Here is an 18,045-nt window from a genome sequence, read left to right as displayed (position 1 = left end):
GGATTTTTACAAAATTACCTTTAAAATACAGTGTCCTGAAAAAGGGACGTATGTTTATATATATATATATATATATATATATATATATATATATATATATATATATATATATATATATATATATATATACACACATTTATAATAAAAGATTATTCTGCTCTACTCTTGCCAACATTTCTTTTTTCAAGAATTTCAACTTTTAATGAGACATTGATTTTTATTTGCCATCTAAAGACAGTTACACCACATTACTTTGTTTATTTTTAAGCACCCCAAAAATAATCAAAATGACCTTGAACTTGAAAACAAGTTCATCATGGAAGAGGAGTATTTAAGTAATTGTTTTTGTGTGAATTGCATTTTTTATGTATTTTTCAATAACTTCATTGATCCAGACAAAAAATGAACATCACAACATTGACCCAGTAGTTGTTGTATTTTCTAAATCTTCAGTAGTCTTAGGAGAGATTACACATTGCATTCAATAGTGTGTAGATATCCATTCATAGGTTCAAGTTATATATATATATATATATATATATATATATATATATAAAAAGGCATTGGGCTGTGACTCCTGTATGGGTTTTTAACTGGGTCCAGAAAACAAACTCACTTTCAAACACAGCTGTTCTTTGTAAGTGGAAACTGAGGACCTTGACACCTCAGGACACAAACACGCCTGATTTACACTCTGAGCCTTCAGTCCCTCTACCACCCTCACTGCAGGTAAACACCCCTTGAACACACAACAGTCACACCTCCTTTGAACCTCATAACACGGTGTTCACTGCTCATTTTATCTGACATTTTATTAGTCACTGGGAAATATGACAAAACAATTGTAAAAAGCAAACATTAGCCCATTAAAACCAATGTCCCCTCCAGGTGTACGGCCCTCTTAAATCAGGGCCTTAGTATAGAGTCAGATTTTCCCATCAACCTACAGAAAGGTGGTCTGTTTAGTAGCAAACAAAAAAATTTTGTGCTCCAAGACCTTACAATTGTGAGTGTACTTATCTTTTTTATTTGAAAGAGGATGCAAACATGGCAAGGATTAATATGGGGACCATTTGAAATGTTACACCCTTCTTTCTGGCTCTCAGAGTCTAGTTCCTAGTGCCTAATTTTTCCATGTACTGACAGATGGGTGTGGAACACAAATTAAAACCCTACCAACACCCTTAAAGGAATAATTCTACCAAAAATGAAAATTCTGTAATTTTCACCCCCTCATGTTTAATGCTGGGTATTGATATATATTTCCTGATTCGATTAGATTCACAAGCTCTTGATTAAATTCCGATTTGATTCAATATCGATTCATATAGGCATATTTCAGTTACCATGTCCATTTTGCTTACATATGAAAGAAATTCTCACCCAGATAATACTGTTAATTATACATTGAGTTTTTTTTAACCAAAATGAAGAAAAACTAATAAAATATAATTCTATTTAATTAGTTTATAAAATACATTTATATTTTTGGTATGTCCCTAGTTAGAAGGTCCCACATACACATTTAGTGCAAAATTATTTTTGTAAAAGCAGGAAGCTATCCTAGTGTTAAATGGAAGAAATAATGCAAGTCTTACATGTACTGTAACATCATGTTTTACTTTCAACAGTGAAAAGACCTTAAAACTTGGAACAACTTTAGAATTTGTCCTTTTGTAGTTAAATGAATACTAGTGAATGAGATCTTTGCAGTATGAGTAGGGTTGATTGTCAAGGACAGAACATTTTGCAACATTACAAATTCCATTTGTTCTTCGTTTACTGTGATGTAGGATACAAACTGCAAGTGTTAACTGTTGGATCAAGTCAGGCTGTTAAGATATTGAATGTATTCAATCAATAAATATGATATGATGCACATATTATATATATGTTTTATCATCTACATGTATAATTTGTACTATATATACCAGCAGCCATTCACCCTGCAGCTCTTGCCTGGTTGCCCAGTAAAGCTAAGCAGGGTTGAGCCTGGCAAGTACCTGGATGGTAGACCTCTTGGGGAAAACTAAGGTTGCTGCTGGAAGAGGTATTAGGGAGGCCAGCAGAGGGTGCTCACCCTGTGGTCTGTGTGGGTCCTAATGCCCCAGTATAGTGACGGGGACACTATAGTGTAAATAGGCACCAACCTTCAGATGAGACATTCAACAGAGGTCCTGACTCACTTTGGTCATTAAAAATCCAAGGGCACTTCTCATAAAGAATAGGAATGTAACCCTGCTGTCCTGGCAAAATTCCCCCCATTGGCACTTATCTATCATGGCCTCCTAATAATCCCCATCCCTGAATTAGTTACATCACTCTACTCTCCATCAATAGCTGGTGTGTGGTGAGTGCACTATGGCTGCTGTTGCATCATCCAGGTGGATGCTGCACACTGGTGGTGGTAGAGGAGATTCCCCTATACCATGTAAAGTTTTGAGTACCTAGAAAAGTGCTATATAAATGTAAGGAATTATTATTATTATATACAAGTATTAACATTGATTTGTTAAATACATGCTAAAAACCGGTACTGTCGCTTTAAGAAAACCAGCTGTTCTGTAAAGAGCATCATTAATTGAGCGTATATTAACAAGTGTGAAATCTTTACATCATCTGTGATATGCATGATTAAAATTAAATGTATATATTTTTTTGTTTTTGATCAACAACTGACTAAAGAACAGAAAGGGTATTAAAAGGGACATTATTCAATGACAAATGGATTGCGTGGATCTCGTCTTTGGACACGACATGATTTGGACATCTCGTCAATGGAACGAGTCAAACCAAACTTTTACTCTCAACACGCAGTGAAAGGATCTCGGTGCTGAACTTCTTTACCACTATACTTCTCAATCACAGGTGAGTAAAATCTGAAAATTTACCAGCTAATGGCTAATCCCAGACATTTTGTGTCGCATAGTGCATAATTTGGTTGCAAATGCGAGTGATTTTCTTTCATTGTAATAGAGAGTTGCACATAGAGTACAAGATTGATCTTGGGATTTAAGAATCGAAATTGAGATTGTTCAAATTAAAATTGCGATGAATTGGACAATTGACATGATACAATAAACCCATATGATTGTCTGTGCTGCTTTCTTCCATAAGATGAAAATAAATGGTGACTATGGCAGTCATGAAAAAGAGCAGCTTGGACATTCTGCTAAATATCTCCTTTTATGTTTCACAGAAGAAGAAAATAAATTATGCCGGTTTGGAACAACATGAAGGTGTAGAGTAAATGATAACAAAATGTAATTTTTTTGGGGTGAACTATCTCTTGAAGCGGCTCTAGATATTATAGTTTCAAAAAGAAACAAGACACTCTCAAACTGTCAGCAGGCGTTTTTGCATCACACTGTACAACTATAAATCAGCACGAAAATGTGCAAACATGTGGCAATACCTGCATACACAAAAGACTAGCATTCTAGAGTGGCATTTTTTTTTAACTCTATGAACCTCAACCTAATACCCAATGTGCAAAACGAGTTAAGAAAATTATTGCTCTGTTTAGGTTAGTAACCTCTTCTTCAAATAATGTATGTATAATTTTGCATTTTTTGTGTTCTGTGCACACTTTATGGCATCTGCCTGTAGTAAATAAGTTGAATTTACTTAAAATGTGTAATGGTTGGAAAAGGCACACTGATAAAAATATACATACACTTGAGAAATGTCTCTTTGCCAATACAACACAATGCAGAGTGAATCCCTCATAATGTGGAGGAGGTATGGTTACAACTGAAGTAAATTAGGAATTAAATTCAAGCAAGCTGTCCATGGCGGATGAACGTCCAACACCCATATTTCTAATAGAACTAACTTTTTCAGCTCATCCGGTGCCAGTCCTCTTTTTAAATTCACCATGTTTCCTAGTGCTGCTCAGTAATGAACTTTCATTACTGATCCGCATAATGACCAGTTCCAATCCTCAAGAAACACCCACAAAAAAGAAGGTTGCCAAAAAATGTGCACAAACAAAATGTCCATCCTGGTTCTCCCTTGTTGTGCACAACTGGACAGGTCCTGCCATGTCCCCAAGTCCAACTGCAGGTTAATCAGTGGGCTCCTCCGTTGCATGACTTGGTATGCATATGGAAAACTGTCTCCATTGGGTGAGAGGGGATGGACTTCTTATAAACAGGATTAGATGCCTAAGAGAAAGACAAGGTGGAGAGACACACAAAGGGAAAAAATAGGTCAGCCGGGATCATTGAAATGGTTACAAGGGTAGAGCGAGCAAAGCCATTGAACAAGAGCCTTGGAATGATCATCATGACTGTTTTGTACTCCCAGCTGAGTGATGCGTTCCAAAAGGCCTCATGGTTTCAATCAAAGCCTAGTTGTTTTTGTCTTATTGATTACTTAAAGGAATAGTTCACCCAAAAATGAAAATTCTCTCATTATTCACTTACCCTGATGCCATCCCAGATGTGTATGACTGTTTTTCTTCAGCTGAACACAAATGAAGATTTTTAGAAGAAGATAGAGATCTGTCAAGTCCTTATAATGGAAGTACAGGGGTGCCAGCAATTTGATGGTCCAAAAGTCACATTTAGGTGGCAAAAAAGTAATACATGCAATTCCAGTCGATTAATGAATGTCTTCTGAAGTGAATCAATCTGTTTGTGTAAAAAACTAAATTGATAATTAAAATGTTATTAACTTTTTAAAAGTGCTTTCTGCCAGCAGGTGACGCATTACGTAGCTGCCGCGTGATGTAAGCGCATCGGCAAGTTCACGCGAGAATTCAGAAGCGGCGCTTATTTACAACAGAAGAACGAATGTCACGCGAGAGTTCGGCCATTTCAAACTGCATCAGAGCCCTGGTTGGAAGCGGCGATTTAAAGTTAAAAACATTGTAATTATCGACTCGTTTCTTACATAAACCTATCGATTCGCTTCAGAAGACATTCACTGATTGACTGGAGTCGCATGGATTACTTCTATGCTGCCTAAATATTACTTTTGGACCACCAAATTGCTGGCACCCCTGTACTTCCGTTATAAGGACCTGACAGAGCTCTATCTTATTTAAAAATCTTCATTTGTGTTCTGCTGAGAAAGACAGTCATACACATCTGGGATGGCATCAGGGTAAATGAATAATGAGAGAATTTTTAATTTTTGTATGAAATATTCCTTTAAAGTTGTCAGTTCAGACTTTTTACAAACAGTGCTATAAGTATGCATTTCTGTAGCTTTGACTTATTATACAATAATAATATGTATCTAGAAAGTTGGGAATAATATTCCAAATGTTATATAAACATATATGGAAAAACACTGTAAGAAAGTTTTAAAGTTCTGAAGAAATTCCGAAATACATTTCATGGCATTTTACACAAATAGGTTACAAACAGGGCTTGAAACTACTATTAAATAAAAAAAAAAATTATCTTCTTCAACAAATGGTGAAAGTGGAAAGGAGTGTGAAATGTGTTTCTTCACCTTCAGAAAATGTTGACTGTCAATCTCAGGAAGATAGTTTTTTTTTATTCATGTGGTATTGTTTTATTTTCTATTAAAGAAATAGACATAAGACCCCCCCACCGCCCAAAAAAAAGTTCTGTAATAATTGACACTCTCATGTAATTCCAAACCCGTATGACTTACTTTCTTATGCTAAACACAAAAGGAGAGGTTTTAATGGATATCGCAGGCCATCTTTTCAATACAATGGCAGTGGATAGTGCATCACTTTAAAGTTTAGAAGTGGACTGTGGAGGTGGGGGCGTGGTGAAGTGTTCGTCCAGAGAGAGAGAAAGCGGTAAGGGTACACACACCTGAGCACAATATGTCTCAAACCTGTTTCTGATTGCAGTGAGAAATTAGGAGAGCGATATAGGAGGAACCATGCCTGAGACTGGGTGAGAGAGAGCCAGCACACACATGCCCAGACTGTTACGTTTGAATGAACAATTTTGAGTTAAAGAAATAAAAGTTACCTGTTTGAATTTAAGCCATGTTTCCCGTTTCCCCCTTGTCTCCACGAATGATCCCTGTTACATGGACCCAAATGTATCATTAAAGATGTGACTCCTGTGTCATTTTCTAAATTTAAGTAATTTCAGCGAAAAACAACTAGGTTTCTTGAGTAAACACGCATGCCATTGTAAACAAGCTTCTCCTGTTGCGCTATTGAACGCGCAAAAGTTTGCAATATTTTCACTGCAAAATGACTTGGAATGCGTCTTAATCAGCTCCCTAGTTCAGTAGTCAGAGCACTGATGCAGCAGGAGATGGCCATTTTCTATGACTGTCCCAATCACAAAATTGTTCCAGTGTACTGGAACGTTCGCTCCCTAAAATTTCCCAGAATGCACTATTAAAAACCAGGGAGCATCTTTGCTCATGATGTTCCCTTAAATGGAAACATAGTCATGTCTTCTGAAATCTTTTCAAGTCATAAGAAGACGAACACAAGTGTAAAACTATTAAATCAAAGCCTTATTTTCTCTTTAAAAGAGATGTTGTTTGAGTTGTCTTTCATCCATAAGGACCATGAAAGGGAAACAATATTTTAAATATTAAAGTTGTCAGAAAGGTTAAAAATACACTCCTTTATATTTTTATTTCTTTACTCATGTTATTTATCTTTCATAATAACACTTTTTGTTTGAATATCTACAACGAAAATTCACATTTATACAGCGATGCTGTTGATTAATTACAGCTGTGTATTAACGTGCAAGCTCATTATGTTGCAGCAGGCGATTGAGATGATACACACACACCGAACACTTTATTAGGAACACCTGTACAACTACATATTCATGTGATTGTCTAATCAGCCAATCGTGTGGCAGCAGTGCAATGCATAAAATTCAGTTATTGTTCACATCAACCATCAGAAATGGGGAAAATGTGATCTCAGTGATTTCGACTGTGGCAATGCCTTATTGATGAGGGAGGTCAACAAAGAATGGCCAGACTGGTTCGAGCTGACAGAAAGGCTACGGTTACTCCAGGGGTGTCTAAACTTTTTCGGTCGGGGGCCAAATGCAGAAAAAAATAAGGTGCCGCGGGCCGCATTGCTGTAATAATGAAAAAAATGGCTAGAAGCTACTAGATTGCCACTATGCATAATCTTTTTATTGTACGCTTAATATTATGCAAGTTTTAATCATAATTTGTGCTCTATGGTATACTTGTGTAGGCCCTACATGTAAATAAAGGATAGGGTATTTCACTCACAAAGAACTCTTAAAATGGAACAGTGATGCATCGTATACAAAATATTATACTTATTCACATTTTTATCATGTAGATCTGCTACTGAGTGTTGGGTGTGACCCATCACAATAATCAGAATCAGATTACATTTTATCACTTTATGAAGTAATGCAATGAATCAATCTTTACAGCTATACAATTATAACTTCTGTTCTGTTGTTACTTACGTTACAAATACGAATTTAATTTGATCAAAATGATTGCGCTTCATTTTATTTTGTAGACGTGCATGTGCAAGCTGAGCACGCACATCAGGCACAGATGTGCAAGTGTTTTAAGCACTCTTTATACAGTATGTCCTCACGTAAATGGCGCCGGGAAGACGTGCATCATTTTTCTTGTTTCAACGAAATATCAGAACGAACCTATTAATTACAGTATACTTCCCAGTGCTACAGAGGATGTTCTGGAAGAATATGCTCGGTTTGCACATCTCTATGTGCGCTCAATAAACTCTGTTCAGCTGCTCGCACAACAGCAGCTCTACTCGGTTGTATGATGTGAGGTATCGGGACATTTTAACAAGAACAAGTACATGAGTAAAGTATCTAACCTGACGTCAATCCTTTAATAAATGCATCATCCTTTCTTACAATGTTAATTTTACGTAAAATAACAGTATAGTGTGACTCCAGCCAGGTCTCCTAAGCAACCAAATTGGCCCGGTTGCTAGGGAGGGTAGAGTCACATAGGGTAACCTCCTTGTAGTCACAATTAGGGGTTCTCGCTCTCAATGGGGCGCGTGGTAAGTTGTGCATGAATCGTGGAGAGTAGCATAAGCCTCCACGTGCTGTGAGTCTCCGCGTTGTCATGCACAACGAGCCACGTGATAAGATGCGTGGATTGACAGTCTCAGAAGCGGAGGCAACTGAGACTTGTCCTCCGCCACCCGGATTGAGGTAACCACGCCACCACGAGGATCTGCTAAATAGTGGGAATTGGGCATGCCAAATTGGGAGAAAAGGGGATAAAATAAAAAAAATAAAAAAATAACAGTATAGTACTCATGAAAAGCACATGGAAAGTTTACTAGCTGATTGCTTTCATTTCCATCAGACTTAGCGTTTTAGTTAGATGTTGGTGGATATCCTCACCATCTCATATCGTGCCCGCGAACGTGCACTTTGGAAGCGGGCAAACTCGCGGCGGTCGTGGATGGTTATAACCAGTTTCCAGAGGGCTAACAACATGATACCCATCAACAAGATGCTGCCAACAACTGCCAGGAGCACCGTCATGGCTTTAGGGGCAACAGCACACTCTGTAAACATACACAAAATGCATAAATACTTGGCCAAAAAGCTTATATGGGGATTTTACCATTAAAAACAACATTTCCCTTTTGTTTACATAAAATCTAAAGCAAGAAATGGCAATAAAATGATGCAACTTCTTATACTTTGCTAATTTCTTACCTCTTACATTCCAAGCACGAGTGTGCTTAAACTAAACTCTAATGCAGTGCTTACAGAGGAAGTTGTAAATTACAAAACTCTGACCTGGATCTTTAAGAGCATTTAGGACAGACTGGCCGTTGGCATGTTCAGAATATGTGAACTTCATCACACAGTCATTCTCTGTCTTATAGATGCACTGAACAGTGTTAGGATCATCCATTTCTGAACAGAGGGAGAGAGGAGAGGAGCCGAGTGAAAGATCAGTCTAGTAAAAAAAACAAAAACCTGCTGGACAAACTGTGGCTGAGGCACAAGAGGGAGAGAGAGAAAAACACTGAGCCAACAGCACAAACCTGAAATTATTATTGGCCAGACATTGCATTCCTCAAGAAGGACACTGATTATTAAGAATGCCTGGATGTTAGCATAATTAAAATCCCCTAAAGACGAGGACGTCTCTCCTTTCCTTACAGTCTGTTTAAATATGTACCCACTTTGTCTAGAAGGGCTAGAAGTTTCAGGAATGTACATGTGGAGTCCATTAAGGAAGTCAGCTGACTAAAACAGCAGAAAAATGTTGTGAAACATTAAATCCATGATGCCTTAATTTACAATTATGGGTGACTTGGAAAGCAAGCATCCTGAATGTTTCACTACAGCTTCTCAACCATTCAATCAAACCCCATAATGCTCCAAAATAATAATTAATTCATGCATTCCTAGATGAATGTTAAATACCTCCTGTAATGAAAAACCTGTTATAAAAACCCTGGAGAAGTTTATTAATAGCTTCATCTTTCTTTTCAGACACACACATTTATCCTAAATAATTGCAATTTGTGCATTATACAGTGTTATTTGGACCCTTGCCACAATGTCTGAATTTCATTGCATAGATAAAATATCAAACCAACTAGCTTCTGATGCTAAAGCTTTTCTCAGAACATTTTTCTAATTACTATTAAACAACTGGTCTCGAGGTGAGTCATTTCCCCATTAGTTCATATAGCTATCGTAGCAAAGTAATGACAGATTATCATCGGTTATGTTCTACAAAATATGACAAAAAGTGTCAAAATAATTGTCTTAATATTGAACAATGTATCTATTGTTTTATAATTTGAAACCTAAAAACAAAACTAAAAACATTTTTTTGTGGAATGTTTTTCTTCAAAAGTGTGTTGTGCTATCTAATTTTAAAGTGAATGCCACTTGATTTTTTATTTTGCTTTACAATGCAAGAACACTATATATAGTGGTAGGTATTTGAGTATAGCAGGGTTGTGTGAAGAGAAAGCAGCAAGTATTTGCTTTCACAGCAAGCTCTGCTAAGATGTCCAGGCTCACATTCTCCAGATAATAACATATACAGAGCTGGATCATGAAACACCACAAACTGTGCTTCACCCTGCTGCTAATAACACATTCATGACCTGGAAGCACAAACTCTGGAGCACAAATACTGAGTCCTGGCGTGTAGGAAAACAGACCGTCTAAGTCTAATTCACAAATCTAATCTGAACCTTAAGCATGTGGTGTTTTATAGAAAAATGAGTAAAAAAGAAATATATATATATATATATATACACAGGTATGTGTCAAGTTTTTTTTTGACTGTGCACTCACTGAGAGTTTCCACAGTGATGATCTCATCCTTGCACATGCGCTGACAGGTCTGGTTATCGGCGAGTCTCCCTGTGTTGAAGAGACGGCACTCGATGCATTCCCTGAGGAGAGACAATCATTCAGACTGTATCATAATACTAAATACGTAGACTGATAGAGTTGAGTTTAAAAATAGTTCAATGGCAGAGGAAAGACATTTCAGACAATTCAAACCCTGTCAATCAGCTTTGATTAAAGTCTAAATGGAGACCATATGTGGGTGTATGCAGTGTGGATAACATCTAACTGTTAAGAAATATTCTTTAATCTGTCCAGAACGTTTTGATGACAAAAGGGTCATCAATGGGAGTACAAAAATAAAGGTTCTGACCTAGGTCCAAAATAAACAATAGCCAACTGACAAATACGAATAACAATTTGCTTTGCCGAGTAAATACAATTCTATTAGGAACTGCAACATAATACACATGGTGTACATCAAATAGTAAGAATGATAATCTTGTGAGTGATTCAAATAAAAGACACACAAACTGTCTACTAAAGACAATATCTGTTGCCTGTCTTCTAATGACTTCTATCTCGGTGGATCATTTATCATCAGAATTTTTTTTTTACTAAACCTTTTGTGGTGACACATGTGGAATATACCTCACAACCCCAATGTGGTGTTGCAGTTCTTTCTGACCCATTTAAAACCATAAAATGGGTCAAAATGACCCACAACACCACTGAAGGGTCAAGCTGACAAAACGAAAATCATGATCCTCACAATTTTGTGACATTGTCCATTGTCATAGGGGCAAAAATATACTTTTTATTAAATAATGCAAAATACAGTTTCATGGCCAGTAAATTTTGATTCTCCTGCCATCAGCACGTGTGTCAAAAAGATAATTTTGGACACTGGTTATGACCTTTTAATGATCTGAGGATTTAAGGTCAGTGGAATAAGAACCAGGTTAAAATTATGAAGTCCAAAGCGGGTCAGTGGCACTTAATGTAACTTATTAATGATATAGAGGATCAGATTTTTTTTTTTTTAACATACATCAGAACTAAATATATACTGCAGATAGCACTGTTTGAATGACCCTAGCAAATCTTGGTGCAATATACAGATTATCATCAAGTACAAAATGAATGCCGCATTGTACCGTCACTATTATTTGATAAAATCACACAAAATATAAGAACAGGAAGTTCCGGGGGCCTGGGTAGCTCAGTGGTAAAAGACGCTGGCTACCACCTCTGGAGTTCGCTAGTTCGAATCCCAGGGCATGCTGAGTGACTCCAGCCAGGTCTCCTAAGCAACCAAATTGGCCCGGGTAGAGTCACATGGGGTATCCTCCGTGTGGTCGCTATAATGTGGTTCGTTCTTGGTGGGGCATGTGGTGAGTTGAGCATGGATGCCATGGTGAATGGCGTGAAGCCTATGACGCACTATGTCTCCGTGCCACATGATAAGATGAGTGGGTTGGCGGTCTCAGATGCGGAGGCAGTTGGGATTCATCCTCCGCTACCCGGATTGAGGCAACTCACTACACAACCACGAGGACTTAAAAACGCATTGGGAATTGGGCATTCCAAATTGGGTGAAAAAGAGGAACCCCCCCCCCCCCAAAAAAGAACAGGAAGTTCCACATTATATTAAAGGATGAATTATTGCAATTGAGGCTAAGAGTGTATTTAAGTCAGAGTACATCTTTGAAAGTGAATTGTATTGAAAGGTTGAACAATTTCACCAGCTGTAACTAATGAAACTGCACATATAGCACCTGCTTTTAAACATACAGAGGTCCACAGAGGCCTTGCATTATTATCTCAGTAAAACAAGTTATAGCAGCTTTGTACTTTTATTTAAAGTTATCTCAAGAAAACAAGACGGAACAATAGTAGTACTGCATGACATCTGTGGGCTTCCGTATCTTTGGAAACACTGCTAGTGTTACAGACATTACACACTTTACCTTTAAATAGAATTCCTGAGGTTGATACTTTTGAATTGGCTATTAGTGCAATGCATTAACATCAGCTGTCTCATACCTCTTTGTCCCACAGGCATCTGGACAGGTAGGACATTTCTCACATGCGTCCCCAAATGCCCCTGGCTCTGTGCACTGGCACTGCGCACACGCACAGTTGCCCCGCCCACTACAGATCTTGCCATCGTCTGACACACAGGAAGCTGTCTCTGTAGAGCAATTACAGTTGTCTCCAATATAACCAGCATGGCATTTACACTCACCACAGTGGCATTCCCCGTGACCTGAGGAAAAAAGAGAGAAGGAGAGAGGGAGAGGAGAGAGAGAGAGAGAGAGAGAGAGAGAGAGAGAGAGAGAGAGAGAGAGAGAGAAAGATAGAGGTTCAGAATAAACTTAATATAACTTGTGTTTTATATAACTTGGCTGGTATGTTCAGTGCTTGAATGCACAAAAATCTTTCTACACTAACAGCAAGTTAAAATGTGGTGTGGGCAAGAGATGTAAACACAAAGACCTCTCAGTGAAAGCCTGTGCAAATACACACATATCATAAATATTGCACACACAAACATACACAATGGAAAGAGAGATGGAGAGTTTGCATTTAACCATAATATACTGGCAATGAGGTTACTGCATTAATGGAAACAAAATCGTTTCACATTTCCCTACCATACCAGAACCATCAAGAAGGCCACTGTCTACTTGGCCCACATTCCCAAGTCAAACACTCTCTGTCCACTGCAGTGCACATTCCAACAGACTGATTACAAGCAGATCTCTTCATTCCAACAATGAAAGGCTCTTGGCTTATTCTTCCATCATTGAACAAATGCAAAACTGGTCCCTGTGGGATGCAGCAAATGTGCCAATGTTTTAAAACACCTGTGGTCGCTGCATGAATGACCTGATTGAAAAGTGATCGCTGTTCATAAATATGGCCAGTAGCCCGGAGGGGTGATCTGACTGCAAAAATTTTGTACAACAAGGCAAGCTTCCATGCAAAATAAGGAATGCCATCATTTACAGATATAGGTGTGTGTCAGCCGCAGCCTAGAAAATGTTGGAGAACATTCTCCATTGAAGCAATACTCTAAAATTGCAGTTTATACAATGGTTATACAATGTTATGGAGCAATGTCTAGGGCATTTTTTCTTAAAGGAATAGTTTACCCCCAAATAAAAATTCTGTCATTATTTACTCGCCCTCATATCATTCCAAACCCGTTATGTATTATTTATTCCATGGAATACAACAGGATATATTTTTTAAAAAATCTTTAGGCAGCTCTTGACATATGACAATAGGGGAAGAAGTAGATTACTAAACACCAAAAAGTACCATAAAAATATCACAAAAGCTATCCATATGATAATTGTGCAATACTCCAAGTCTTCTGAAGCCATACAATAGCTTTGTGTGAGGAACAGACTGAAATTAAAGTTTTTATATACTGATAATCTTCACCTCCACCGAAGCTTGCACATAACCCACATCCAGATAATATGTCATCAACATAAAAATGGCATTTGTTCTCACGTGTGTAGTAACCAAATGAGCCATGCCATTTTTTTTATTCTGCACATACACACAAGATTTTTTGATGAGTCCATTGGAGCTTGACAGCCCCTGGTCACTATGGACAGTTATTGTATGGCAAGAGTAGTGTAACAATTCTTTAAATTTCAAAATGTGAAATTTCTTAAAAAAAATAAAAAATAAAAAATAAAAAAATAAATACTGCGTACAGGTATGGAACAACATTAGGGTGAGTAAAAACTGAATTTAAATTTTTTCATGAGCTATCCCTTTAAGCTTGCAGGTGGGGTGCTTTAAGGTTAGCACACATATAGGGAGGGGTAAAGGACCTCCTGGAGATGGATTTAGCTGCTGACAGGAGAACAGCTGGCAGGACGAGGACACGAGACAAACTGAGCTAGATGGACAACATCTACATCCTCTCACCTGGCACTGATTACAACCATGAACTACTGTGGAAGATGCTGTTTGATTAAACTTTATCTGGTGAAAAACATCTGTAGGAAGTATGTCATAGTTACATGACAGCCCGATAATCACACTCTCATTGATGATGACAGTTTGCAGATTTAACACTGAGGAACTTGTGTGCATGTACGCACAGACACAATTAAACGTGTGTACAGAAACATGCACAGTAGTGGATAACTGATTTTTTTTTTTTTTTTTGCTGATGCAAATATTGATTGATAACTGAATGACAGCAACTAAAACACAAAATTGCTTAATTTCAATGAACACTAACATAATTTTTGATGTACACTTTTACACAATATTACGGTACCTTAAAATTCACTATAAAAATATTAACAAGGCTGTCAGTAGGTTTTGGAAATGACACTAGACGACTTCTATAAAGCGAACATCAAAGTGGCCAAATAATGGCTGATTAACTGATCTGTCAATTTTAAGTACACACACACACACACACACACACACACACACACACACACCAGAATGGGCACTAAAAAACAAACAAATAAATAAATAAATAAAATCAAATGAGACCATGCAATATCTATATATTGTAGAGCCAGAGTATAACTAATACAATCCAAAAAAAATTATTTGTCCCACAGACAATAAAGAATTCCTGTAAGATGTTATTTACAATAAATAAAAAAAATGAAGCAGTACCCAACTTATTTTTAAGAAAGAAAAAACAGCCTCTTTGCCATAAAAGTTTTAATAAAATTCCAGTCCAAGTCTATTACAGTTATGAGAACAATTTAAAAGTGAAGTGTGTAATTTCTGTCAAACACAATTGCAAAAATAATGACTTTTTTAAAACAGCTTTCACAAACACTGCGCCTGTCTACCATTGGTCAAAACACATAGTCCCAACCCAAACTCATGCCCTTGGTTGAGCCATTGTTGCAGTGTCAGGCTGGCCACGATGCTCAAACAATCAAAGCAATGTTGTGATATAGCGTCAGAGTCAACATGTGAGAGTTAACAAAAATAAAAATAAAAATTTCACACTCATCACCTTTAAGAAATAAAAAAGGTACAAGAGTTCAATTTAAAGTCTCAGTATGCCACACCTCAGGGTGTGTTCTCTCTGAGTCACAGCGAGATTCCATAGGACAGAATACAGCTCTTCCACTAAACTCCTCTGTGTAGTGTTTGTCTGACTCTTTTTACTGAATGAATGGACCTCTGAACAGATCTAGTATGAACAAAGACACATTTTGGCATGTGTTCTCCACACCTTTCCCAATCCCCTTTAAAAGGTGCATTTGCCTGATGGTTTGGAAGACTGTTAGTACTCTAAAAAGTTTCACCATTCTGCTTAATGTTAATGAGTGGAATGTTTACAGTACCTTATATATTCAGTATTCACTTCAAGTTTGCAAATTTAATGCCTTGAACCAAAATTCAGAGCCATTTCCTAGATACAATAACTGAAAAATCAATGCAAACCTGCTTTTCCAGTATTACACACTCCAGTCTTTTATTTAGGTCACTGAATAAATGTGTTGTTGCCATGCCAGAAAGGCAGTTTTAAAGCCTCTGGGAATTATCCTCAGCCCATTTTTACCACATCCTTAGTCAAACTTCACAACTTCACACATGAGAGTGTCCAAAGCCATGCAGGCAATGCCAATTACAGTAGACCTCAAGTATCAGGTTATTTAATGGTGTCAAGTTTCACAGTCAACACAGATACTGTGTTTGTAAAATGACTGTTTGATCCCGAGAAACCCCATTGCAGAGAAGTCTGTGAAGGGTATAGCCATCTTAAAGTGATGAAAATGTATTTTCTAACCTGATAGGCTTGGCAGACTTCTAACTTGACAAAGAAAACGGGTAGGTTTGTAATCTTTAATGGACTTTTTATGCAGTCATATGAGTCTTGATTGTTTTGCCCTAAATAAAACCTGATTGAGAGCACATAGCCATGCACCATTCCAAAACAGACAATACTCTTGAGATGTTTACTTGTCTTAAAATTAATCCGAGTTTTCCAATGCAAGTTATTTCCAAAGGCTGGAAATGACCACAATCCAAATATTTCCTTTCTGCATGCTTAAGTGTTATATATATTTTACTTCAAAAAACAAAAGATGAGAACTTTGGTTTTTTGTCATCCAGCCACAATCTCTGGTAAACACCAACTGTAAAGAACTTTAAAATGTAGGACATCCATTCTGCCACGCAAAGTTAAAATGCAGTAACTACACATTTTGTCTAAATTTAATTATGACTGAAATCTGGTCTTTTAGACTATGATCTGTCCTGTGACAGAAAGGTTTGGCTCAACTCTGCTCAGATTAAGAGAAAATTGGCAGTAACTAGAAAATCCCAACCAAAATCAAAACAACTTTGAAGTCAATTTTCTTAGTTTCACTGTTGGTGTACAGTGTACAAAATAATGTCATACATTTATTTGACATTGAAACAAATGATTATTTCAACATGCTAATACATTCCAGAACTACAGAAACCATTTGTCAATCACCCTGAACTCAACTCCAATTAGCTGACTGATATGCTGACCCAGACCAGTGCTTCCTGTTATAAAGAACTTTTGACCCTCTGCAGTCCCACAGGAAGAGTAGATCCTGCAGTTCAAGCAACAGGAAAGACATTCCTCTTTAAATTATGACACCCCCGCTGATTGCCTTATTTCTCTCCACTCAAATACTGTACACCATCCCTTTGAAATGTTTGGGTCAGTATGAGACACTTCTGGTCATGTGGTGGGGTCCATGGACTTAACTTGCCCAAATATTCCCATTCCTCCTCAGAATCAACTCTACGGTGTCACATCTATTATAAAAATGGGTCACTTCCCTTACCGTCACCAGACCATTGAACATTATACAACTCTACAAATATGAGGCCATCCAGCTGTACTTCAATATAGAGTTGCCAGTAAAAGAAAACAAGCTCTGCTTGTCTTTTCTTCAGGATTTTAGGTGACTGGATGCCAAGTAGCCATAAAAGAAGAACAGTAAACTGTAGTGACACACTGTAGTTTGTGAAGTGTGTAATCTTGACTTTAAAATAATACTTTCTCCCACCCCAGCTTAATATGCAGAGTTAACTCAAATTAAACCATTTTAGGTTAATTTCTCCTAATCGTGTAAACACTTGTGATTCTGTGGCTTTATCAAAACATTGCTGTTTGTTTGAGCATCCAGACCAGCCTGATCCAGCGACATTGGTTTGACCAATAGTGTGAGTTTGGGGTGGAACTTTCTTTTTGGCCAACCAATGGAAGACAAGTGAAGATGGAGTGTTTGGGAAACCTGTTTGAAAACAATCATATTAAAGCAATATGAAACGAGAGTGACAGATGGACAATACAGCAATCTTGCTCATGTGATTTAAGTAATTAATTCTATAAATAATTTAAGTAAATAAATAAGAAGGAAAAAACGAAGGACTGTCCCAAAAAAAGAACAAAAAAAAAAAAAAACACTTGTGTGTGGGAACTACTTTCTTATGCCACAGATCTGCCGTTGCTAGTTCAAAAGATGTGCCCAATCCTCCGTTACTAATTTGAAAACCACACTTTAGAACTATTAACGAAAGCTTGTGCTGTTTCTAACAAGTTATTGGAGAAGCAAGGACGTGTGTGTGTGTATGAGAGAGATATATAGAGAGAGAGACTGAGCGTGTGATTACCTGCAGCTGTTTGTCTAACTCTATTCCTCAGCTGTGGTTTGATAGTAATATGCTCCGATCGTGGAGTGATGCTGCCATACGTGCTATTATCCTACAAGTATTTCTGTCATGTTCAAGT

General features: G+C 37.4%; 1 protein-coding gene across 1 annotated transcript in view; it reads right to left on the bottom strand.

Moving 5' to 3' along the window:
* Positions 1 to 208: 208 nt before the first annotated feature.
* Positions 209 to 18,045, bottom strand: part of LOC127447240 (integrin beta-5-like) — a 59,179-nt gene continuing 41,342 nt past the window's right edge. The window contains exons 11-15 of the mRNA XM_051708959.1: positions 12,315 to 12,537; positions 10,272 to 10,372; positions 8,748 to 8,867; positions 8,343 to 8,509; positions 209 to 4,166 (exon numbers count right to left, since the gene is read on the bottom strand). Of these exons, the coding sequence (XP_051564919.1) occupies positions 4,071 to 4,166; positions 8,343 to 8,509; positions 8,748 to 8,867; positions 10,272 to 10,372; positions 12,315 to 12,537 (707 nt within the window). The 3' untranslated portion in view covers positions 209 to 4,070. The remainder of the gene's footprint in view (positions 4,167 to 8,342; positions 8,510 to 8,747; positions 8,868 to 10,271; positions 10,373 to 12,314; positions 12,538 to 18,045) is intronic.

Source organism: Myxocyprinus asiaticus, chromosome 10 (assembly GCF_019703515.2).
Source record: "Myxocyprinus asiaticus isolate MX2 ecotype Aquarium Trade chromosome 10, UBuf_Myxa_2, whole genome shotgun sequence".
In the NCBI taxonomy this organism is placed as follows: domain Eukaryota; kingdom Metazoa; phylum Chordata; class Actinopteri; order Cypriniformes; family Catostomidae; genus Myxocyprinus; species Myxocyprinus asiaticus.
This window is presented reverse-complemented; position numbering and strand designations above follow the sequence as displayed.